The sequence below is a fragment of the Nasonia vitripennis genome, chromosome 2, assembly GCF_009193385.2.
Source record: "Nasonia vitripennis strain AsymCx chromosome 2, Nvit_psr_1.1, whole genome shotgun sequence".
NCBI lineage: Eukaryota > Metazoa > Arthropoda > Insecta > Hymenoptera > Pteromalidae > Nasonia > Nasonia vitripennis.
Window position 1 is genome coordinate 30,942,452 of NC_045758.1, and position 18,672 is coordinate 30,961,123.

The 18,672-nt window shown below is 36.2% G+C and overlaps 3 protein-coding genes across 6 annotated transcripts; 1 reads left to right on the forward strand and 2 right to left on the reverse strand.

Moving 5' to 3' along the window:
• Positions 1-447: 447 nt before the first annotated feature.
• Positions 448-8,900, reverse strand: LOC100678112 (probable serine/threonine-protein kinase DDB_G0282963). Its single transcript, XM_031924274.1, has 7 exons — positions 8,457-8,900; positions 8,183-8,379; positions 7,920-8,111; positions 7,578-7,850; positions 1,126-7,493; positions 727-837; positions 448-643 (listed from the first exon to the last, which is right to left on the reverse strand). The coding sequence occupies exons 1-7, from the start codon at positions 8,474-8,476 to the stop codon at positions 599-601; spliced, it is 7,206 nt and encodes a 2,401-aa protein (XP_031780134.1). The 5' UTR covers positions 8,477-8,900; the 3' UTR covers positions 448-598.
• A 114-nt stretch (positions 8,901-9,014) lies between these two features.
• On the forward strand, positions 9,015-16,890 carry LOC100122353. Of its 4 annotated transcripts, XM_001605907.6 has the most exons (11): positions 9,015-9,643; positions 9,824-9,971; positions 10,409-10,531; positions 10,664-10,866; positions 11,294-11,503; positions 12,820-12,994; positions 13,070-13,136; positions 13,220-13,379; positions 13,462-13,599; positions 13,751-13,864; positions 13,935-16,890. In XM_001605907.6, the coding sequence occupies exons 1-11, from the start codon at positions 9,570-9,572 to the stop codon at positions 14,155-14,157; spliced, it is 1,635 nt and encodes a 544-aa protein (XP_001605957.1). In that variant the 5' UTR covers positions 9,015-9,569; the 3' UTR covers positions 14,158-16,890. The 4 variants fall into 4 exon arrangements, with proteins under 4 accessions (XP_001605957.1, XP_008204996.1, XP_008204997.1 ...); XM_008206774.4 differs by lacking the exon at positions 10,409-10,531; XM_008206775.4 differs by lacking the exon at positions 11,294-11,503 and having other exon boundaries at positions 13,935-16,883.
• A 47-nt stretch (positions 16,891-16,937) lies between these two features.
• On the reverse strand, positions 16,938-18,636 carry LOC100114237 (multifunctional methyltransferase subunit TRM112-like protein). The gene is made up of 3 exons (XM_001607545.6): positions 18,184-18,636; positions 18,002-18,103; positions 16,938-17,925 (listed from the first exon to the last, which is right to left on the reverse strand). The coding sequence occupies exons 1-3, from the start codon at positions 18,259-18,261 to the stop codon at positions 17,731-17,733; spliced, it is 375 nt and encodes a 124-aa protein (XP_001607595.1). The 5' UTR covers positions 18,262-18,636; the 3' UTR covers positions 16,938-17,730.
• Between the last annotated feature and the right edge of the window lie 36 nt (positions 18,637-18,672).

Genomic DNA, 18,672 nt, shown 5'->3' on the forward strand with positions numbered 1-18,672 from the left:
TTGTCGGAAATGCATAAATTTTTCTCTGATTCGTCATATCTCCCTGTCCTCGACAGACACGTTGGGAACAATGTTTGCCCACTCGCGTCCGTTTTAAGCTGACTTTAAGAGGAACAGCTGATATTTCACGCGACGTTCCTTATTTGTACGTTTCCGATAAAATACGTCGATAAAGATCGCTCGTACAAAAAACAATGCGAATCGTATAAATTCCATCTTCTCAAAAGCTCTCCTCGCGCAATCGCACGTCTGTCTATACTTTCGAGTCGGAGGCGTTGCATCAATGAACGATAAGCTTATATTGTATATGAAAAGCAGCTTCGATGTCTTAATGCTCCAATTACTTCATCATTCGTTGCATGACGTGTATACAGCACTTCTAATTAGAAAATAACAAGGCGGCGAGATGCTGATGATGGACTGCAAAAATAATTATCAACTAGATTGTTCTCGATTCTTAAGTAAATTATTTATTTCCTTATCACGTATACGTAATCGCGCTCGCTCGTGTCTATTTACATTTTTTACAGTTTGTTTGGTCTTCAGAGTGAGCTCGCCGGCTTGCTGATGATATCGTGGGCCGTCAGAACGTCCATCATCAGCGGGAGCCGGAATTGTTGAAGTGCGGCGTCGTCTCTGAAGCCTGTACGGACAGACGAAGGATCATTAATAAAATACACTGTATATAGCGACATGCCATTAAGATGTATTTTAACGGATGCTGACCTGTGACATTTGATCCATAGGATCTGTATAATTACTCCTCTGAGAGTAACTCGTGGAAGTATGGCTTGTCGGCTGCGCTATACCGTTCGTCGACGATTTATAGCCAGTCACCTAAACAAGCAGCGATAAGTAATATGCATTGTACTTATCGCAGTGTTAATTACAGAGGGTAGATTACGAGAATGTGTTTGTTATTATTACCACGAAAATTCAACTTAATTAATCAGCTCTAGTGCAATCGACCACTCACCGAGACATCTCTATCTTTCGTTGATCTACACGGTGATCTACCGATATTAGCTCAGAGTTCGCCTGCACTAGAGTCTCGGGCTCGTGCAACATCGCACTTAGGAAAACAAAGCTTATACGCATGCCAGACAGAAAAAAAACAATGCGAACCTTATCGTTGATTTCCGGGAAAATCGTGCTAAGATTAAAGTTGGTGAGACTCGTGCCAGATGGATGATGTTGCGTCATGGCCATTGGGTTGCTAGTACTCGCAGGAACACCACTGGCCTGGTTGCCACCGCTGTTAGAACTGCTGACGCTTGGAGGAGGTGGAGGCGGAGGTAAAGCTGACTTGGAGTACGACTGGTTCTGGTACAGTGGATTCGGTGGAGGTAAGAACGTGGACGCGTGGTGGTAGTCATCCAGTGGCGAAGATAGCCCGGGAAAGTCGAAGTTCTGAACTGTCGAGGTAGCGGTGCTACTGGCGCTCGTTGTCTCCTGCTTTCGTTTAGTCTTCTTCTGCTGGCCGAAGTAAAGCCGTTTGTCGGTGCAGTTCTGAGGCTTGTAGGGCTGGTGATGATGATGGTGGTGATGGTGATGACTCTTGACTCCGTCAGTCATGTTAGTTAGCAGTGGAGTCGTTATGGAGGTGGTGGAAACGTTGGGTGGCAGCAAAAAGTTGTTGCCCTCGAGATAGTCTGGCGTGTTCTCGTGCAGAGACATCATGTAGTTAGCCGAACTGTTGGACATGTTGGAGATGAAGTTTGAAGTCGGATAGATGTTCGCATTGGACGAGTAGGCGTACGAGTGGTTGAAGTTCTGGTTCATCACTTGGCCATAGCCAGTTCCTGCCTCGTCCACGTTCGGAAAGTAGTTGATCGACATAGGATCCGAGCTCAGACTAGTGGAAAATTTGTTCTGCGTGTAGTTACTCGACGAATACTTTGGCAGATTCTTTTCTGGGTGACTACTGCTGTCCGTGTTGTTGGTTCCGATCAGAGCCTCCGCTGTGTAGTTGCTCTTGCAGTTCCTATTTCTCCACTGAGTATCGTTAGTCTGCTGATTATACTTTTGCTGCTGCTGTTGTTGTTGCTGCTGCTGCTGCTGCTGCTGCTGCTGCTGCTGATAGTTGGTGTCCCCGAATCCAGAAGCAGTAGGGCTGGTCTTAGGCTCTTCGTGCTGCCGATGAATATGGTCGTTAGCCGAGTTAGCTGACTGCTTCTGCCGCATATCCATCTGCCTCTTAGCACTGGCCCTCGGACTACTGTTACTCTTTCTCTGTTTCCTCGGCGGTGTCTGTTGTTGCTGCTGCGGCTGTTGGTGGTGCTGCGGATGATGGTGACTCCCGTGATGATGGTTACCAGTATTATGTGTCTGTTGCTGCTGGTTCTTGTCAACTTTCTCGTGATCCACCAGTTGACTGACCGACAGGAAGGGCATCCCGTGCGAACTGTGCTGCTGTGGATTCTGCGAATTGACGATACCCTGATAGTCCCTACTGCTCACGTTAGTCTCCTTGCTCTTTAACGGCTCCTTGCCGATTTCGGTGTTACTCGTCCTGATTGGCATTTGCCCGAACAAAAAGTTCTGCTTGTCAGAAACGTTGGGAGTTCCTAACGCCAAGTCTCCTACAAGAGCTGGCATGGTCGACGACTCCACGTTCTTCAAATTCTGGTTTTGTTCGGCGCTCTGGGACAAGTTCTTCGTGGGTGACCAGGAGAAAGTCTGCTCCTCCGGATAATAAGTCGTGTCCACGTTTCTCTTGCTGTCAGTCTGCAATACCGGTATATTCGGAAACGACGGTGTGGACATGTCATAATTATTGTAAAACTGGTGATTCCCGCTGGTTTGGTTGTAACCAGACGTCTGTGAGAATATGTTGTTCTGGCAGAAATCGAGTTCTTTGCCAATCGGAGGCAGAATTATATCACTGATGTTGGAGTTGTGCTTAATCTCAGGCGTCATCATCCAATTGACCGGCGGCCTCATCGTGTGCTCCGATTTTGCTTTAGATTGAGGCTGGTGCTGCTGCTGTTGCTGCACGTGCTGCTGCTTGCTATTGTTATTACCGTTTGTGTTATTACTGTTGTTAGCGTAGATCGTGTTCTCCTGCTGGAGACTCGAGGTCGGCCCTTGGGTGGTCGATTGATACTTGGAGTGGATCTGTTGAGGCTTGTTATCCGAAGCGTACTTGTAGCTGGTGCTGGGATAGACCTCGTGACTGTTGGAGTATCTGGGCTGGATGTTGGCAGAGTCAGAGTTGAAGTTCGTCGAGGTGTGAGTCTCGTAGTCAGGTAACATGTAGTTGGACTTGTCAGATTTTAGAGGCTGCAGCTGCTGGTTAGTATTGGAGGTCTTGGAGTTGGACGTTTGGTGAGTTTGTTGGTTCTGCTGATTTTGTTGCTGTTGGTTATGCTGAAGATGAGGAGCTAAGTCCAAACTGCTAGAATAGTTGTTCTGCATGTAGTCGATATCCATTGGGTATTTGTACTTGTTCTTGTTCTCCGAAGCATATTTGTAATCAGAATTCGAAACTGAAGGCTGATTGTGGGCACGAGTTGATTTCTGCATAGGAGGATTTCGAGAATCGAGCTGAGACAGTCGCATTGTCCTCGATTTGAGCGGATCGTTGTAAGATCGCTTCTGATTGTCCGTGGACTGTTTGTTCTTAGATTTATCGAAACTCGGCATCTGAGAATCAACCGTGGAGTAAGTCGGCTGGGTTAGTGAGTTGTTCTTGGATTTATCAAAGTTAGGCATCTGAGAGTCAACTGCAGAGTAAGTCGGCTGCATCAAGGTATTGTTTTTAGTTTTATCAAAGCTTGGCATCTGAGAATCTACCGTAGAGTAAGTTGATTGAGTTAACGTATTGTTCTTGGATTTATCAAAGTTCGGAATCTGAGAATTAACCGTCGTATACGATGGCTGAGTCAGTAAATTATTTTTTGACTTGTCGAAATTCGGCATTTGTGAATCAACTGTAGAATAAGTCGGCTGGCTCATGGTATTGTTCTTGGATTTGTCAAAGCTCGGCATCTGAGAATTAACCGTAGTATACGATGGCTGTGTCAATGCATTATTTTTAGACTTGTCGAAATTCGGCATCTGAGAATCTACTGTAGTGTACGACGGCTGGGTCAAGTTGTTGCTTTTGGATTTGTTAAAGTTCGGCATTTGTGAATCAATCGCAGAGTAAGTCGGCTGAGTCAAGGCATTGTCCTTGGATTTGTCAAAGCTTGGCATTTGAGAATTCACCGTGGTGTACGATGGTTGGACATTATTTTTAGATTTTTCAAAGTTCGGCATATGAGAATCTACTGTAGTGTATGACGGCTGGTTCAAATTATTATTCTTGGATTTGTCAAAGCTCGGCATTTGTGAATCAACCGTAGAGTAAGTCGGTTGGGTCAACGTATTTGATAGCGAAGCGTTATCTTTAGGCAATGGATGATAATTGAAGTTTTCGCAGATGTTTCTTGAGATGTCAGTAGACACAGGAGTCTGCTCATACTGCGAAAAATTATTGTTGTTGTTACTACTGAGTGGCGAGAACGTGGTCCAAGATAATATGCTAAAGTTGGAAGAATTATTAGCAACAGTAGTGGTCGATCTTGCTACGATATTCTCCTCAAAGTTCGTCGTAACGATGTAAGACGCCTCAGTTTGATGCATGAATACATTGGACCTACTTGAAACAGTGATTTTCTGTACTGACGTGCTCGGCTGTGAAGAGAGGTTCATCACCTTCTTACTTATCTTGTTATCGCAAGGTCCGATGTACGAATTCGTGTTTGGAATTTCGTTGGGTTTCTTCTGATAAAGAGCAGTATTATCTGTACTCGTCGGAGGTGGACCTTTACTCTCGAGCTTCTTGATGGAGTGGAAACTGTCGGATGCCACGTTATGATTATTCTGGATAGAAACTTTGGATGCTTTCTCCTGGCTTATGGGAATTTGAATATTTTTATTCAAAGACTCGTTATTCGTTTCAACTGATGGATTATTGCCGAACGAGTTGTCCTTGTTACGTGAGGAGTACTCATTGCTACGTTCCGTAAAAGCTTCCATTGGGCAAATCTGAAGCTTGCACAGATCTCTGTCACTTGGAAAACTATACTGACTACTGTTACGATCGACGCTTTCTTTAACGCAGTTATTAGGTACAGAAGTCTGACATTCCTGTGGCACGTACTGCGATACTGAATTGTATTTGCTTGAAGTTTCCGTAGGCATTGTGTTCGTAGACAATGACGTCGTCGAGATATACTTATTTAAAATTTCGTTCGCCATAGAATTTGACATGGAAGTCAGGGTCATGTCCTTTGAGTAACTGAACGTCGACTGAGATTTGTTTTCTAGCGGATAATTTTGAACGCTATTGTCGATCGACCTGTCAATGTTATCTGCAACTACAGACGACTGATCTCTATTTGTCAAAGTGTTGTTAACGTTCGAATTTTCACTTGGATTAGTCGAATTATTTTGTCGCACTTGCATAGAACTATTCGTATCAACATTAAGTTGCCTGTTGATCTGCTCAGAAGAAACGGGAATGATCTTGTAAGATTCCGTAATAGTCTGACTACTGATGACTCTTGGGAGAGTTTTAGCTGGAGCTGCTATCGATGTCGAACTGGTTATAGGCGTTACGGTCTCAGTCGAAGATTTTGTTTGAGATGGCTCGCTTATTCCAGTGGGTTCTGCCGTATCCAAATTATCATTTGTCGAGTTTTTCGTATTGATCTTAAAATTATTCGGTTCTATTGCTCCGATTTGTAGTATCATTGGTGGCGTTTGACTGCTGTACTTGAACTCCTCTTTCATTTCGTCATCCAATACTTCCGTCTTGCCAGCCAGTGATGAAACAATTGGAAAAGCCATCAAGAAGGCAGCTGTAGGAGATATCGACTCTGAGTTGTTTGAACTTGATGGTACTTGAAGAGATGCAAAGATATCATTTGATAAGTCAGAGTGAAGAGAATCAGTTTTATGATTTATAGGTACAAAACTATTGCTTGGACTGTAAGAGATTGTCTTTAATAAGTTTTGATCCTCCTTAATATTATTTTTTGATTTCAAGGATTCATCTTCTGTCGTGACCTTGATAAACGGTGAGGTAGATGTTGGCGGTACAGAGTGCATTTTGTCTTCTGAACCCTCAAGCTTCATCGTAGTGTTTGTATCCAAGTTTAAGAAAATCTTGTTATTTTCGGGTTGCTGCTCGTCTATGATTTCGTTTTGAGCATTTGATTGCAACATATTGTCAAGTCTAGTTTCTATACTGCAGCTTTGATTAGCGTCGTTAGCGAGGATCATATTGTCATCAATGATACAGTTAGATGCCAATTGTACGTCCGTTTTTTCACTATCAGTGATCTTATCATTTCTCTTTTCAACTGTAATTTCTTTGGGTTTAGCAATACTTTTTGCCTCGTCTAGAGTTCTCTCTGTAAAATTACTTTTATTCAACAATTCTTTTTCTGACGATGAAACTGAATTATTAGAATTATTAGAATTGTTCAAATTAGCTGCTTTCTCATCCGTGGAAAATTCGTTTTGTGAATCTGGTTTCTCCTCCTGTGGTTCGTCGTTAGTTAATGAGATTTTATTCGAGTCCTTTATTAAGTTATTATCGCATTCTTGTTCTTCGCGTATTTCAACTGAATTATCAACTGCTGTGTAAGAAGAATCCTCTCCAATCTTACTTATAACTTGCTTCAAATTTTCAATTGACTTACAAGTTACAGTGTCATTCAAAATTATATTTGATTCAATTTGTAAATTTGTAACTTGATTTTCATTTTTGCTGAATTTTTTCTTCTTAGTCTCTACTACTTCTTTTGAATTAGGTTTCGAATTTCGTTTTATAGGTTTATTTACAGGTGATTTTGTTTTTGAACTGTTATTTTTGTCATCATCTTTAGAATTTTGAGAATCCTTTTGAGTTTCTGCATTAGCCAATCGACTATTTTTTACTGCCTTTGAAACATCTTTTCCTTTAGTTTGCTTATCAACTGAAGCTGATTCTTTGCTTTCAGCTTTACTATCAGACTTTTCTTTACGAATTGCAGGAATTGGAACTTTGTACGTCATGGTAGTCTCAGTAACTTCTTTGATTTTAGGTAAAATCCCCTTAGTACCACCGATTTTAGTTGAATTCACAATGGACTTGACATTTTTTGGCCAGTCTTTAGAATTTATCAACATATTGGTTTGAATATTTGGCACAGTATTCAAAGTTACAGTATTTAATGTTTGCATTGTACTAACTGTCTGAAAATGATTGGTTTGCAGAGGTTGCACAACAATCATTTGACCTGGTTGCGCATTATTCAAAATAATAGGATTTGGGGGGTGAGTCTGAGCATTTACAATGATATTTGGTGTCACATTACACTGCATAGGTGTTACCATGGGTACTATTTTACCACCTGACAAAACATATGTACCAGCTGCAAAACTGTTTATATCTGTGGTGCCATTAGTTTTTTTGTCTTTTTTAGCGACTTTCTTTTTTCTCTTCACTTTCTTATGATTCTCTAATGAAGATAAAAAATAAATAACCGATTAGCAATGTTCTTATATCTCAAAAATAAAAATATTAGGCACCTAAGAGTACGTACTAATTTCTGGTTTTGGAGGAGATGCTTCTGCTGATGTGGTACTAAGCGCTAATTCTTCATTAGATGAGGATGATTTGTCTCCTTTCTCACTCGTATCACTAGAGCCACTAGTAGCATGATTCTCTTGATCCTCAATAATACGTTTTGACTTTTCTGGGAAGCACTTCTTACGAACGGGTTGCTTTTTAGCCATCTTTACCTTGATTGCTTTCTTTTTCAAATTTGTTCTTAGACTAGCTGAACTCTTCTCTTTTTTCTTCTCCCTGCCTGCATCTGAGTAAAAGTAATGCATTTTCATTAACCTACTTTATATGAAATATAATATTTTAAAGAGCATCTTACTTGTTTCAACTTTCTCAGCAATTTGAGATTCAGGAACAACATTGATTTTGTTCGACCACTTGAGCGGTGATATTCTTTCCAGAGCAGGCTCTGCTGGCACAGTGATTCCTGCATCTTTCAACAGACCAGAGAGTAACTGTGTCCTAGAAATAAGTTGCGCTACCAGCTTCTTTAATCGAGCCAACTCCTCTTCTGTGATTATAGAAGAAAACAAGCTGAGTAAATTGTGTAAACAGTTTTCAGAATCTCAGCATATTACTTACTATGAGCATCCGATGCTCGGGCATAAAACAATTCATCAGTGCGACTATGCAGATCCTTGATATACTTGGAAGCATGAACAAGGATGTCAATTTTATTCCGTTTTCGTCCTTCTAAGTGAGGTGGCAATAGATCCGATAAATTTTTGAAGTATTCATTCATGCGATTTCTTCTGTCTCTTTCCCATGTTTTGGCTTTTCTGAAATTTCAAGCCTAACATCAACAACGACAACTCTTCCAAGAAAAAATCCGTACTTGTCTAAGGCAATAACTTACGTATTTTCCTTTCGAGGCATAATAAATCCTACCCTATTTTCACCATTCTTATCCTAATCATTTTAGGATTCCGAATTTCCCCGAGAATCTTACATGTTGCTCGAGAATACCGCACATGACAAGTTAACCAACGTCCCGTGCAGTGTTCGTTTAAAAAAAAAAAGCGAAAAAACAGCTGTTCTAGGCTCGTTTATACAGCTATTATTTTACAATTATTCGACGTTGATCTCCGCAGAAGTCTGACATAAAAGTGTCCCGACACCCAACTATACCACTAGGGACATTTCAAGTCTACATAGGATCATAGAAATTTCTTCGTTTTATCAAGCCATCAAAACAACTCGAAGCGAGTCCGTTCCCACTGTTCGAATAAAGCTAGGAATCCATCTGACAGCTCGGACCTCGGTAGGTAACGAGATGAACTAGTGCGCAAAGCGATGCCGCGAATCGACGCATCCATCTGTTCTGTCGTTATCTGATACACCCCTAATGCAAGATAACTCCAGTGCAAGCAAACAGAGCAGCGAACAAACCTACTCGACTTTTAATATTTAAAGAGCCAGCTGCAAGAGAAACGCATATGCATTTCAGTCACCGTACTGAAAATTAAAAAGAAAAGCTAAAATGCATAAGCGATCGATAAATCAATGAAGTAATTTCTTTCGCTGCCGCAATTAGCCCAGTCGGAGAAAAGCAGTAAAAAAAAAGTTGCACACCCCCTCTAGCGAGGTGGCAGGCTATATAGGATATAGCTTCTATCCCCGAGTGCGCGCACGATCAAGATTGATACCTACCCCCTACTCCTTACCTCCCCCCCTTTATCTCGAACTGCACCTGCAGTAACAGCAGCAGCAGAAGCAGCTATTGCGCGATCTCGTCATCATCATCATCATCATCATCATCATAATATCTCTCGTCCGCGTATATATAACGCGTCAATGTGTGCGCGCGAGAGTCGCTCGGACGCCGCTCGGCTGTACCGTAAGAAGATAATCTGAGTGCACTGTGTTACAGCTGCGAGTGTGTGTATACGAGCGACATAATAGGAAAAATCTCTTCTCGCGCGCGGGGGCTGCTGCATGTCGCGAGTCGAGCCCGTGAAAACACGCGAAAATGGCGGAACAAGGTGAAAGAAATCAACTGCCGCCCGGCTGGGAGTGTAGATACGACGGCAGAAGCGGACGAGCGTAAGTTTTTTCTCTTCTGTAATCTCTTTTTAAGCTGAAATTGTTAATTAGGAAGTGCACAGGGGCGAGGGTAATCTCGTTAAGGGGTTGCGTCAAAGTCGCGGTTGACTGGAGCGCGAGACGGGCTTCTTTCGGTATAGCTTCAGTGGTGAATGTAACGAAAGGCTGTTGTTTTTGCAGGTACTTTATAAATCACTTCAATCGCTCCACGACATGGGAAGATCCCAGGGTTCGATATTGGCAGTACGCACAGTACATACAGTCGCAGAATTCAACTACTCCGAGCTCTGGGACAACTGATCATCCCAGCGAATCCATTCCTTTACAGGTCAGTGAGGCTTTTGTTTGGAAATTTGGAATTCATTTTGCTGTTGGAATAGTGTGTTCTTTTTGTGCTTGCTGAGTGAATAGTGTGCTTTCTTTCTTTTCGTGCATGAATGCTGTGCTTAATTATACTTAAGTTTCTTTTCCTCTTTTCTGATGAACCTACTATGATTATCGATTCTAGATTCAAATAAGGCATAGAGTTTTAGTTTTGCCAAACACATACAATTTAATTGAAGTTCAAGCTTGGCTTTGATTTACTTTTTATTTTTTTGGATATTTTACAATGAAATATATCAATTTTCTCAAAGTTCAAAATTATATAATATTTAAAATTTCAAAGCATAAATGACTGTAAACTTTTTTGAAAACTCTCTTTGAATACTTCTGATATTTGCACGCTGCATTTCTCTGGACTGTCATCGAATAACATGATGACAGATGAGTGGAAATACATCAGCAGGGCATATAGTTTATTCCGGAGCTCACAGAGCTCCACAAGTCTATCCAACTCCTTCGCCTTATCGTAATCCACAGCCTGCATTTTTACCTCCAAGTTTGCAGGTAGGTCATGTGCCATCTCTGTGAAGCGACTAAACCTGATTTCTCTAACTTGAATTTTCCATGTAATGTTTGAGCTAGAAAGATGCTTGTCCAAATAGTACAAAGGATTAATATTTTTTAATAATTTTATAGGACTTGAAGACTCCACTATCCACTACCCGATCTGTGAGCAACATGACAAATAGATTTGGCGATATGACAATCGGGTCTCCCACCCCAATGAGGAACTTAGAGTCTAGTTTCATTCAAAATAATGACGTGGAATTGCAAGTTGCCACAATCAATGCCATGTTCCCTACAGTATCTGATACTCATATTCGACTACTACTGAAGAAGTAAGTTCCAATAGGTGACAAAAAATTCTAAAAAGAAAATTGATTTTACAGAGATGAAGCTTATACTGCGATTTTTTCTAATCTGTCTCTTATCAACTTAACTGCTTCCACAATACTAATGCTTCAGTTCTTACCATTATTTTTCTGTTAACTGGTTCAATAATGCAAAATTAACAACTTCAATTTTGAGCTTTCTGTCAGAAATAGCACATTGTAACTCAGGAATGGGAAATTTTTTAATTTTAGCATAAGTAATTCAGTACTAAGTATATCCAATAAGTAAATCAGCACAAATTAACAGAATTCTTATGTATATACATATGATTAGAGAATTTTGTTTGTACGTCATTTCAATCAAAATTGGAATTGAAATGAACCCATCCCTGCCGTAAGTTCCAGTGCTAAGTTCCTAGCCAATCTCTTTCAGATACCATAACAGGCCAGCTTTGGTTGTGAGCGCTCTACAAGTTGAGAAGAATCCACTATGTCAGCCAGGACCTTGTACGCCGATTGGCGTGCACTCCAACTACGCAATACCGAGATGGCGACTTCCAGCACACGCTATTCACGCAGCTCTTACACTGAGTCCACCCCGAGGCGTACGGCCGGCCCCACATTCCCCAAAAATGAAACTTAGGTTCATGCCATTATTAACAGTGTCGAAACCTATATTTGGATGCTAGATGTTGATATTATATATCTTTGTATGAATGAAAGAAAAATAGGGAAAGACAGAAACAGGGAATGTTTTCTGATACGCGAAATTTAATTAAAGTATTAGTTAATATGTTCAAAAGAGGAACTCATTCATACATTGGTAAATTTATAGTGAATTTTGTTATAGCTACTATTTAATATTATTATATTTTCACTTTCAAAAACTTAAGTGTCTTTGATAGAATGAAATGCAAATGACTATTTAAAGATAGTACTCTTTTATCATTCAACAACATTTTCAAATACTTTTTTATTTGAATGGCATTACTGTTATAGAGATTTCTTCTGAGTATGTGAAATGTCAGAAAATATTTTCGGTATTAAAAATTTATTTATTTGAAATATATAAATCACCAAATATTAAGAAAAGTAAAGTATGTTAGTCCTTAGATATTTGGTGTATCTATAGTAAAATTAATGCATTATTAGTGAAGCTCGAATAGGTTTTGTATTGTTGCATGTTTATCCCTCAGTCTAAAAAATATGAAAAAAACGTACAATTTTTCTTTCATCATTATTTACAAAGTCCACATGAACACTCAACACTGCTGCTTTTCACAGAAAAGTTCGTCAAATGTGACAATGATTGTATTGCACTGAACATAAATCTGTCAAGTTTTCAATTACAACTATTAACAATTAAAGTTAAACTGATAATTTAAGTAATATTAACAATAATATCAAGTTAGACTAGAAAATAACAAAAAAACGCTAAAAATAAAATGTTAAATTTGATAAACCAAGTGCAATAAACTACTTTGAATAAGATAATTTTACCTCAGTCTGAACTAACAAGAAACACATACATGTAGTTATTTTTATGTTGATTTATTACATATTTTATTTTTACCCCAATCTTTTTCAGTTACATCCTGGTTTTCAGTACCTTTGATGTTGAGTCGCATCAGTTACTCAAAACGTAGCTAGGTTAGTTGTATCCTTATGTTGTTAAAGAATGTACATTTCTGTGAATAGAAAATTATCTAATAATTACTTTTAATTATCTCTGAAGAATAAACTCTTTATTTCCTAACGCACGCATTCTTCACTTTTGCACAAGCTTGCTGACTTTTATGTAAGAGTAGTTGAAATGTACAGTATATTCCTAATATTATTACAAGAAATATAATTATGTTGTTACCATTTCAATATTCTAAATTACTTGTATTGTTATTGTAGGATATGTGGAAATGAATTTTTTTTTTAATGTTTATTAATTTTTAATACTTTGTGCAGGTACCTGAAAAATGTATTTCCTAAGGTTGACGAATACACACTACTAGATACTCTAGAACAATGTGACAACAATGTTCAAAAAGCAACAGATAAATTGCTGGAGCTGGGCTATGAAAAGCGTAGTCCTACTGCACCATCAAGAGCATCTATTAAGAAAAAAGAAGAAGAGGAAAAAGTAAGTGCAGTAGATACCAAATAAAGTTTTAAGCATGAATAATCAAAGTAATATATTTGCTTCTTATTTTTTTAGATGCATATTCCTCCACCAGCTCCTACACCACCACCCCGTATGAAAAGTTTAGAAGAAAAAAATAAAAGTAAGATTGTGGTATCAAATTTGGAACTAACTTTTCTGTTTATTATAATAGCTTTGTTTAATCTGATCTAAATATTTGTTTAGTGAAACTGCGTTTAATGGAAAAATTCAAAGAAGTGCCAGAGAAAGTCATTTTATTGGCTATGGATAGTGTAGATTATGATGAAGAACGAGCAGCACATATTTTAGATATAATGATTGCAGAAGAAGCCATTAAACCGTTAAATACGTCCAGTAGTCAAAGGTATAAAATATAATGATTGATCAATAAAGGATTTTCTGATAATAGATTGAAATTTAACTAAGATATATCTTTACTTTTGCAGTAGTAACAGAAGTGATGACAGGAAAGACAGCCCTCCAATAACAGAACCACTTAAATTCAGTGCTTCTCCAATTAAGAGATTAACAAAGGAATCTGATGAAAAGTCTAAACGACCCAAGAATAAAAGCGAAGTACCAAAGTAGGTTAAATACTAAAAATAAATAATTTTTATCGATTTTATTTCCCAAGCTATGTTATTTTTAACCGTTTGTAATATATTCAATATAAAAAAAATTTCTAGTAAATTAAATAGTTTTAACATTTTTTTTTTATATTAACTAAAATTTTAGAGTTTCACGTGGAACCAGTACTACAGAAGATGATGATTATAAATCGATTTACTTAACAAGGCCAATGGGTCCAAATACAGACTTACCTAAAGGAGCTAACAATGATCTACTCTTGTGAGTATTTTGTGTTTATATGAAATTTAAATAATATATAGATTAAAAAATTATTAACAATATATTTCAGGCCTGATTATGCTCCTTGGTCTGGACCAGATCCAACTTTGTTAACGAAAAATACACAAAGTAAAACATTAACTTTAGGACGAAATCCTAACTTAGTTAGTGGTAGTTGTAATCTTGCAAAGGGTCCGAATTCAGAACTTTGCAAAGGTCCCTTAAGAGGATTGGCACAGGGTTCCATTTATTCCCAAAGGAATGCTACCAACACGGAAAGTCGCGGAAAATGAAACATGTGTAGTTGTTTCTTCTAAGTAGTTTACAATTATACCATTATTTTTGATTTTGCAAGTTGAATGATTTATTATTCTATCTGATTTTTCGTTAAAGTTCATAATCAGCATTGTTATTTAGTTCACAATTCGTTGAATTTTTTTATTGTTTCAAATTATTATTCCAATTGAACTAATAGCTGTATCAAAGAGATTTGCGGAACAGTATTATTGTATGTTGTGATTTTGAAATTAAAAATTTCGTAGGTATTCTTAAATATAACAGGGAAGAGTGAATTTTACCTCCTACATGATCTGGACAGGCAATCAGTACTTGTACTATTCATTCTTTATTAGAATGATAGTTTTTGTACAAGGTGTCAGGGTATTCAGCAAGAAAATTCTTTTATTCCTTCCTTGTTAACTCGTAAGAATTTCGTTAAACTTGAAATTATTGTGTTTGAGAAATTTTTGTTCTACAATTCTTAAAAAAATAAGAGTGATTATTACAAATTATTATTATTATTACTATTTATTCTTAACGTTATTATAGTTTGTTAATTTGTTATATTATTTAATTGTATCTATGTGAAGAATTTTCTTGCATGATTGGAAACATTGCAACAGAAGATTTTATCTTTGCTGCCAGATGTTATAAATGTAGTCTTAGTTCTTTAATAGTAGGCAAAAATGTAACTAAAAAGTTATGGGCAATAGATAGATATAGTAATTTTTGCCAACTAATAAAAGATCTACATAGCTTATCTGTTTTTCAATGTAAAAAAAGCACTTCTTACTTCTCGCAACTCGATGCTAACTCGCAAATCATATTTCCTTTCTATTTTAATGATTACTAATAATGATAACTCTGATGATAGATTATAGTTTTAGACGTAAAAATGAAGTAATCTCAATCAGTATTAAGCGAGCGTGTATAAATGCTAATCACTAGCAGCGGCCATTGAACGCTTATTTAACATCATACACACAGAAAATGCGAGTTTAGATGTATACAGAACGAAATTAGCTGCGCGCATTACAAGGAAATAGTTACTTTGATATAATATCTAACAAGCTAAATATAACACAATGCTATAAACACGCTAATGGTGTTAGGCATATTAGGAAAAAATTGCAAAATTCTTCGATGAACTCGATAGTGTTCTTTCGCTCCTTCATAATGAAGGTGTACACTCTTTCTGAAACGTCCACATTTTATATATTTTAAATTTTTTTCATCTGTAATTATAAAATAATCAAAATACGAAATGAAACATGCGAGTTTATTGAAGAAATCGAATTATGCACATATAAGTAGAGCTTTATTTGATAAAAAAATAAATAAAACTTTTTCTTTTAAAAATGTTTAGTCGACGTTTCATAATTTTATCCAAAAACTATTGTCAAATTAACAAGGTATGATTTTAAATTGTATGTATATAATCCAGCTTTTTTGTATATTTATATCTGGATATTAAAGCACCTTTACTTTAACAAATTAATCTAGAGACAGGTCTCTAGAAATTCTCTTTGAGGGATATAAAGTAAGTAAAGCTAAACTTACATGTGCTGTTTGTACATCGAGTACAGGCGTATTTTCGTATAGCTTCATCCAAAATAATCCTGCCTTTAAAGTAAAGCTAAAATATGTGAATACAGAATTAATAACAGATAGGCTGTGGTTGTCAAGATAGTTGAGAGCTATTTTTATAGCTTTTTAACTTTCAAAGTAACTAAGGCGAATGAAAAAATATATTTTGACTACATTTTAAAATAAAAACTTGGAAATGTAATGGGTCTTAAGTATCCACTAAAAATTGTCAGATGTGTAAATTGTATTGCAGTAAAATTGTAAGTAACAAATGATAGCATCTAAATTAATGCTAATTTGTAATGAGTATTTACTTATACATACACTTTTAATCTTTTTAGTATTTAACAAGTAAGATCATTAGCCAAATAATTGTTTTTATCTACTTGGAAACATTATGTTTTAACATGTGTAAGTGATTATAGTGGTTAATTATATGTATTACTTTAAAAAGGAGTTTATTTAGGGTATGAAATTGTTTTTAATTTGCTTTGAAAATTCAATTCAAAGCAGGTTTTCCATTTTCTACTGGTTTTGTCGATGTAGTTTAATGAGAATAATGTTAGTTGAATCAGTTAATAAGTTTGACTGACTTCGTTTTCATATCATGTTTATTGGAACCTTTTGTCCAACTGAGTAATTTCAATGTGTTTTTCTATATTTATAATTATTAATAATATGTAATTGACGTTTGCACTGTTTCAAACAGATGGGTGAGGATTTTGACTGTTATGCCCAGTTGTATGGTAATGAAGCTATAACAGATAGCTTCAAATACTTAGCCAAACTCGACTTAATTAATTAGCCAGTGCAATGTACATTCCATAATTATAAAAAGTATTTTTAATTATATTTATGAGACAGTAAGAATACAAAAAAAATTATATTTAGATATTCACTACTTTAGGTGGATTTTAATAATAGCTAATGATAACAGCGCCTTGAATTTGTAGAAATGACACCCGAAAATAAAAAATTTCAAATAAACTGTATCATCTAAACAATTATGTACATCGTCCTGGAAAAGAAAATGTCAATCGTTCTACATTTGGTAGCAATAAATATAATATTAAAGATTTAAAAATTATCCAACAAAGTATCTGTTATAAAACTGTATCTATACATATCTGTGCAATAAATTTACCCTCCAAAAGAAAAAATTGTTGTCTTATTTTATGATTCCTTGTAATCAATAAATTGTGATTAAATTATATTTTAACAAACTTTTATTTTATTTATTCTACATATTCTTTGCTTAAGTATTGATATTCACTTAGAAATTCAATATATATTCTTTGAAGTGTTTTTCAAATAACAAAATTAAAATAGTTTTGTTTTATTTCACAACGCATGAACTAAAATTAAACAATTTGTAAAGTTTTTTCATAAATTGTGCGTATTGAACTAAGTGAGAAACATGACAATGATCACCAACTCATGACATATGTACATTTCATACATGCTTATGATTAATTCTCTATATCAAATGCTATAGTTATTTTTACAAAGATTACATAATTAAAATTTAAATGAATGTATATGAATGAGTCATATACATATATAAAAAAGTAATGAATGTTATAGAAATGACTTGAATTTTACTTTTCAACTGTCAGATGTTTACTTTAAAGTATTAGATTCTTAACAAATATTAATTTGTCAAAAGTATGATTATTTTTAATAATAAAACGTTAATTACAGTAAAAAGCATTTTTTTAAAAACATAAGTTAATAAAAAAACAGATTTGATACTAACTATGTAATAATCTACATATTTTTGAAAATTTTTCAATTTTCTTATTCAACTTTTTGGCATAGAATTATATATATGTTGATTGCTGTCTTTATTTTCTTCTAATTATGCTTAGAAAAATTTTAATTTTTCTTGTTCTTTTATTATTTACTATTTTTAGTAGTAAAATGAAGCGATGAACCGGTTCTTGTAAAAATTGTATGAAATTTAAAAAATCCTATAAGATTAAAAGTCAAGTTAACGATGCTTAAACTTCGTCTTCATTAAGAAGCATGTTAGGTATCCCATCACTTATTGGAAACTTTCTTCCTGACTCTGGACAGAGTAATTCTCCATTGATTATTTCAACTTCCAGCAATACATGGTGCATTTTTTTAAGAAATTCTTCATTATTCTCGTAATCTTGAATCAGTTGTGGAGGTAAATCACCTGCATATCCGACCTGCGATATAAATAATTTTGGGTTATCTCACTTCAATGTTTTCTTCAAATTAATCCTAGAATATATATATACTCACACTTTCGGCAGCTTTGTAGAACGCAGTATAATCTAATTTTGGAATGATCCTAGAAATGAATTCTGAGTTGTAGTCAACTTCAGATATTTTTACTTCTTTCGCCTGTGCAATACAAAAATTTAAATTGTTAATGACAGTTGTAATGCAAAAATCAATGGATTCTTCACCAAAAAAGCTCTTACCTCAATTCCCAAGGGATAACCAACTGTGACCCCTTTCAGACACTTGGATGTCAGCATATTATGCGTTAAGAGTTTCATTGTATTTTTTATTGATAGAAAAATGATGCTATTCGTTTATAAATATTTATAATAAACTTTGCTTGTCAGCAAAGTTACCGTTTTAGGTTAGCACAAACCCGAGCACGCACGAGGAAGAACACAAAAACTTGTCAGTTTTCTGCGAATTCTTCTCTGTTCTAAACAAAGATCGATTGTTTACCAATGTAAACAAACACTTGGTTTATTCAATTTACACCACACAAACAATTTGTTTTACTGCATAAGTACTGCATGCGAAGAAAAATAAAATTGTGCTCGGCATCGGCATCGGCTAACCCTACTGCACGCACCGGGGCCTTATTGTCTAAGCGTCTCGAGCGACTATCATAGAGCCGACACAGCGACGTACGACACAGAGCAGTCATGAGTCAAATGATGCTACTGCTCATG

Excerpts from the sequence above, each read along its gene's own strand:
- LOC100678112 (XM_031924274.1), bottom strand. The coding sequence starts at position 8,476 with ATGCCTCGAAAGGAAAATAC. Across the intron at positions 8,112-8,182 it reads CCGAGCATCGGATGCTCATA|AAGAGGAGTTGGCTCGATTA; the intron begins GTAAGTAATATG and ends CTATAATCACAG. Across the intron at positions 7,494-7,577 it reads TCCTCCAAAACCAGAAATTA|AGAATCATAAGAAAGTGAAG; the intron begins GTACGTACTCTT and ends TATCTTCATTAG.
- LOC100122353 (XM_001605907.6), top strand. The coding sequence starts at position 9,570 with ATGGCGGAACAAGGTGAAAGAAATCAACTGCCGCCCGGCTGGGAGTGT. Across the intron at positions 9,972-10,408 it reads GCGAATCCATTCCTTTACAG|ATGAGTGGAAATACATCAGC; the intron begins GTCAGTGAGGCT and ends ACATGATGACAG. Across the intron at positions 13,137-13,219 it reads TTTAGAAGAAAAAAATAAAA|TGAAACTGCGTTTAATGGAA; the intron begins GTAAGATTGTGG and ends ATATTTGTTTAG.
- LOC100114237 (XM_001607545.6), bottom strand. The coding sequence starts at position 18,261 with ATGAAACTCTTAACGCATAATATGCTGACATCCAAGTGTCTGAAAGGG. Across the intron at positions 18,104-18,183 it reads GTTATCCCTTGGGAATTGAG|GCGAAAGAAGTAAAAATATC; the intron begins GTAAGAGCTTTT and ends TGTATTGCACAG. Across the intron at positions 17,926-18,001 it reads TCTACAAAGCTGCCGAAAGT|GTCGGATATGCAGGTGATTT; the intron begins GTGAGTATATAT and ends TTTATATCGCAG.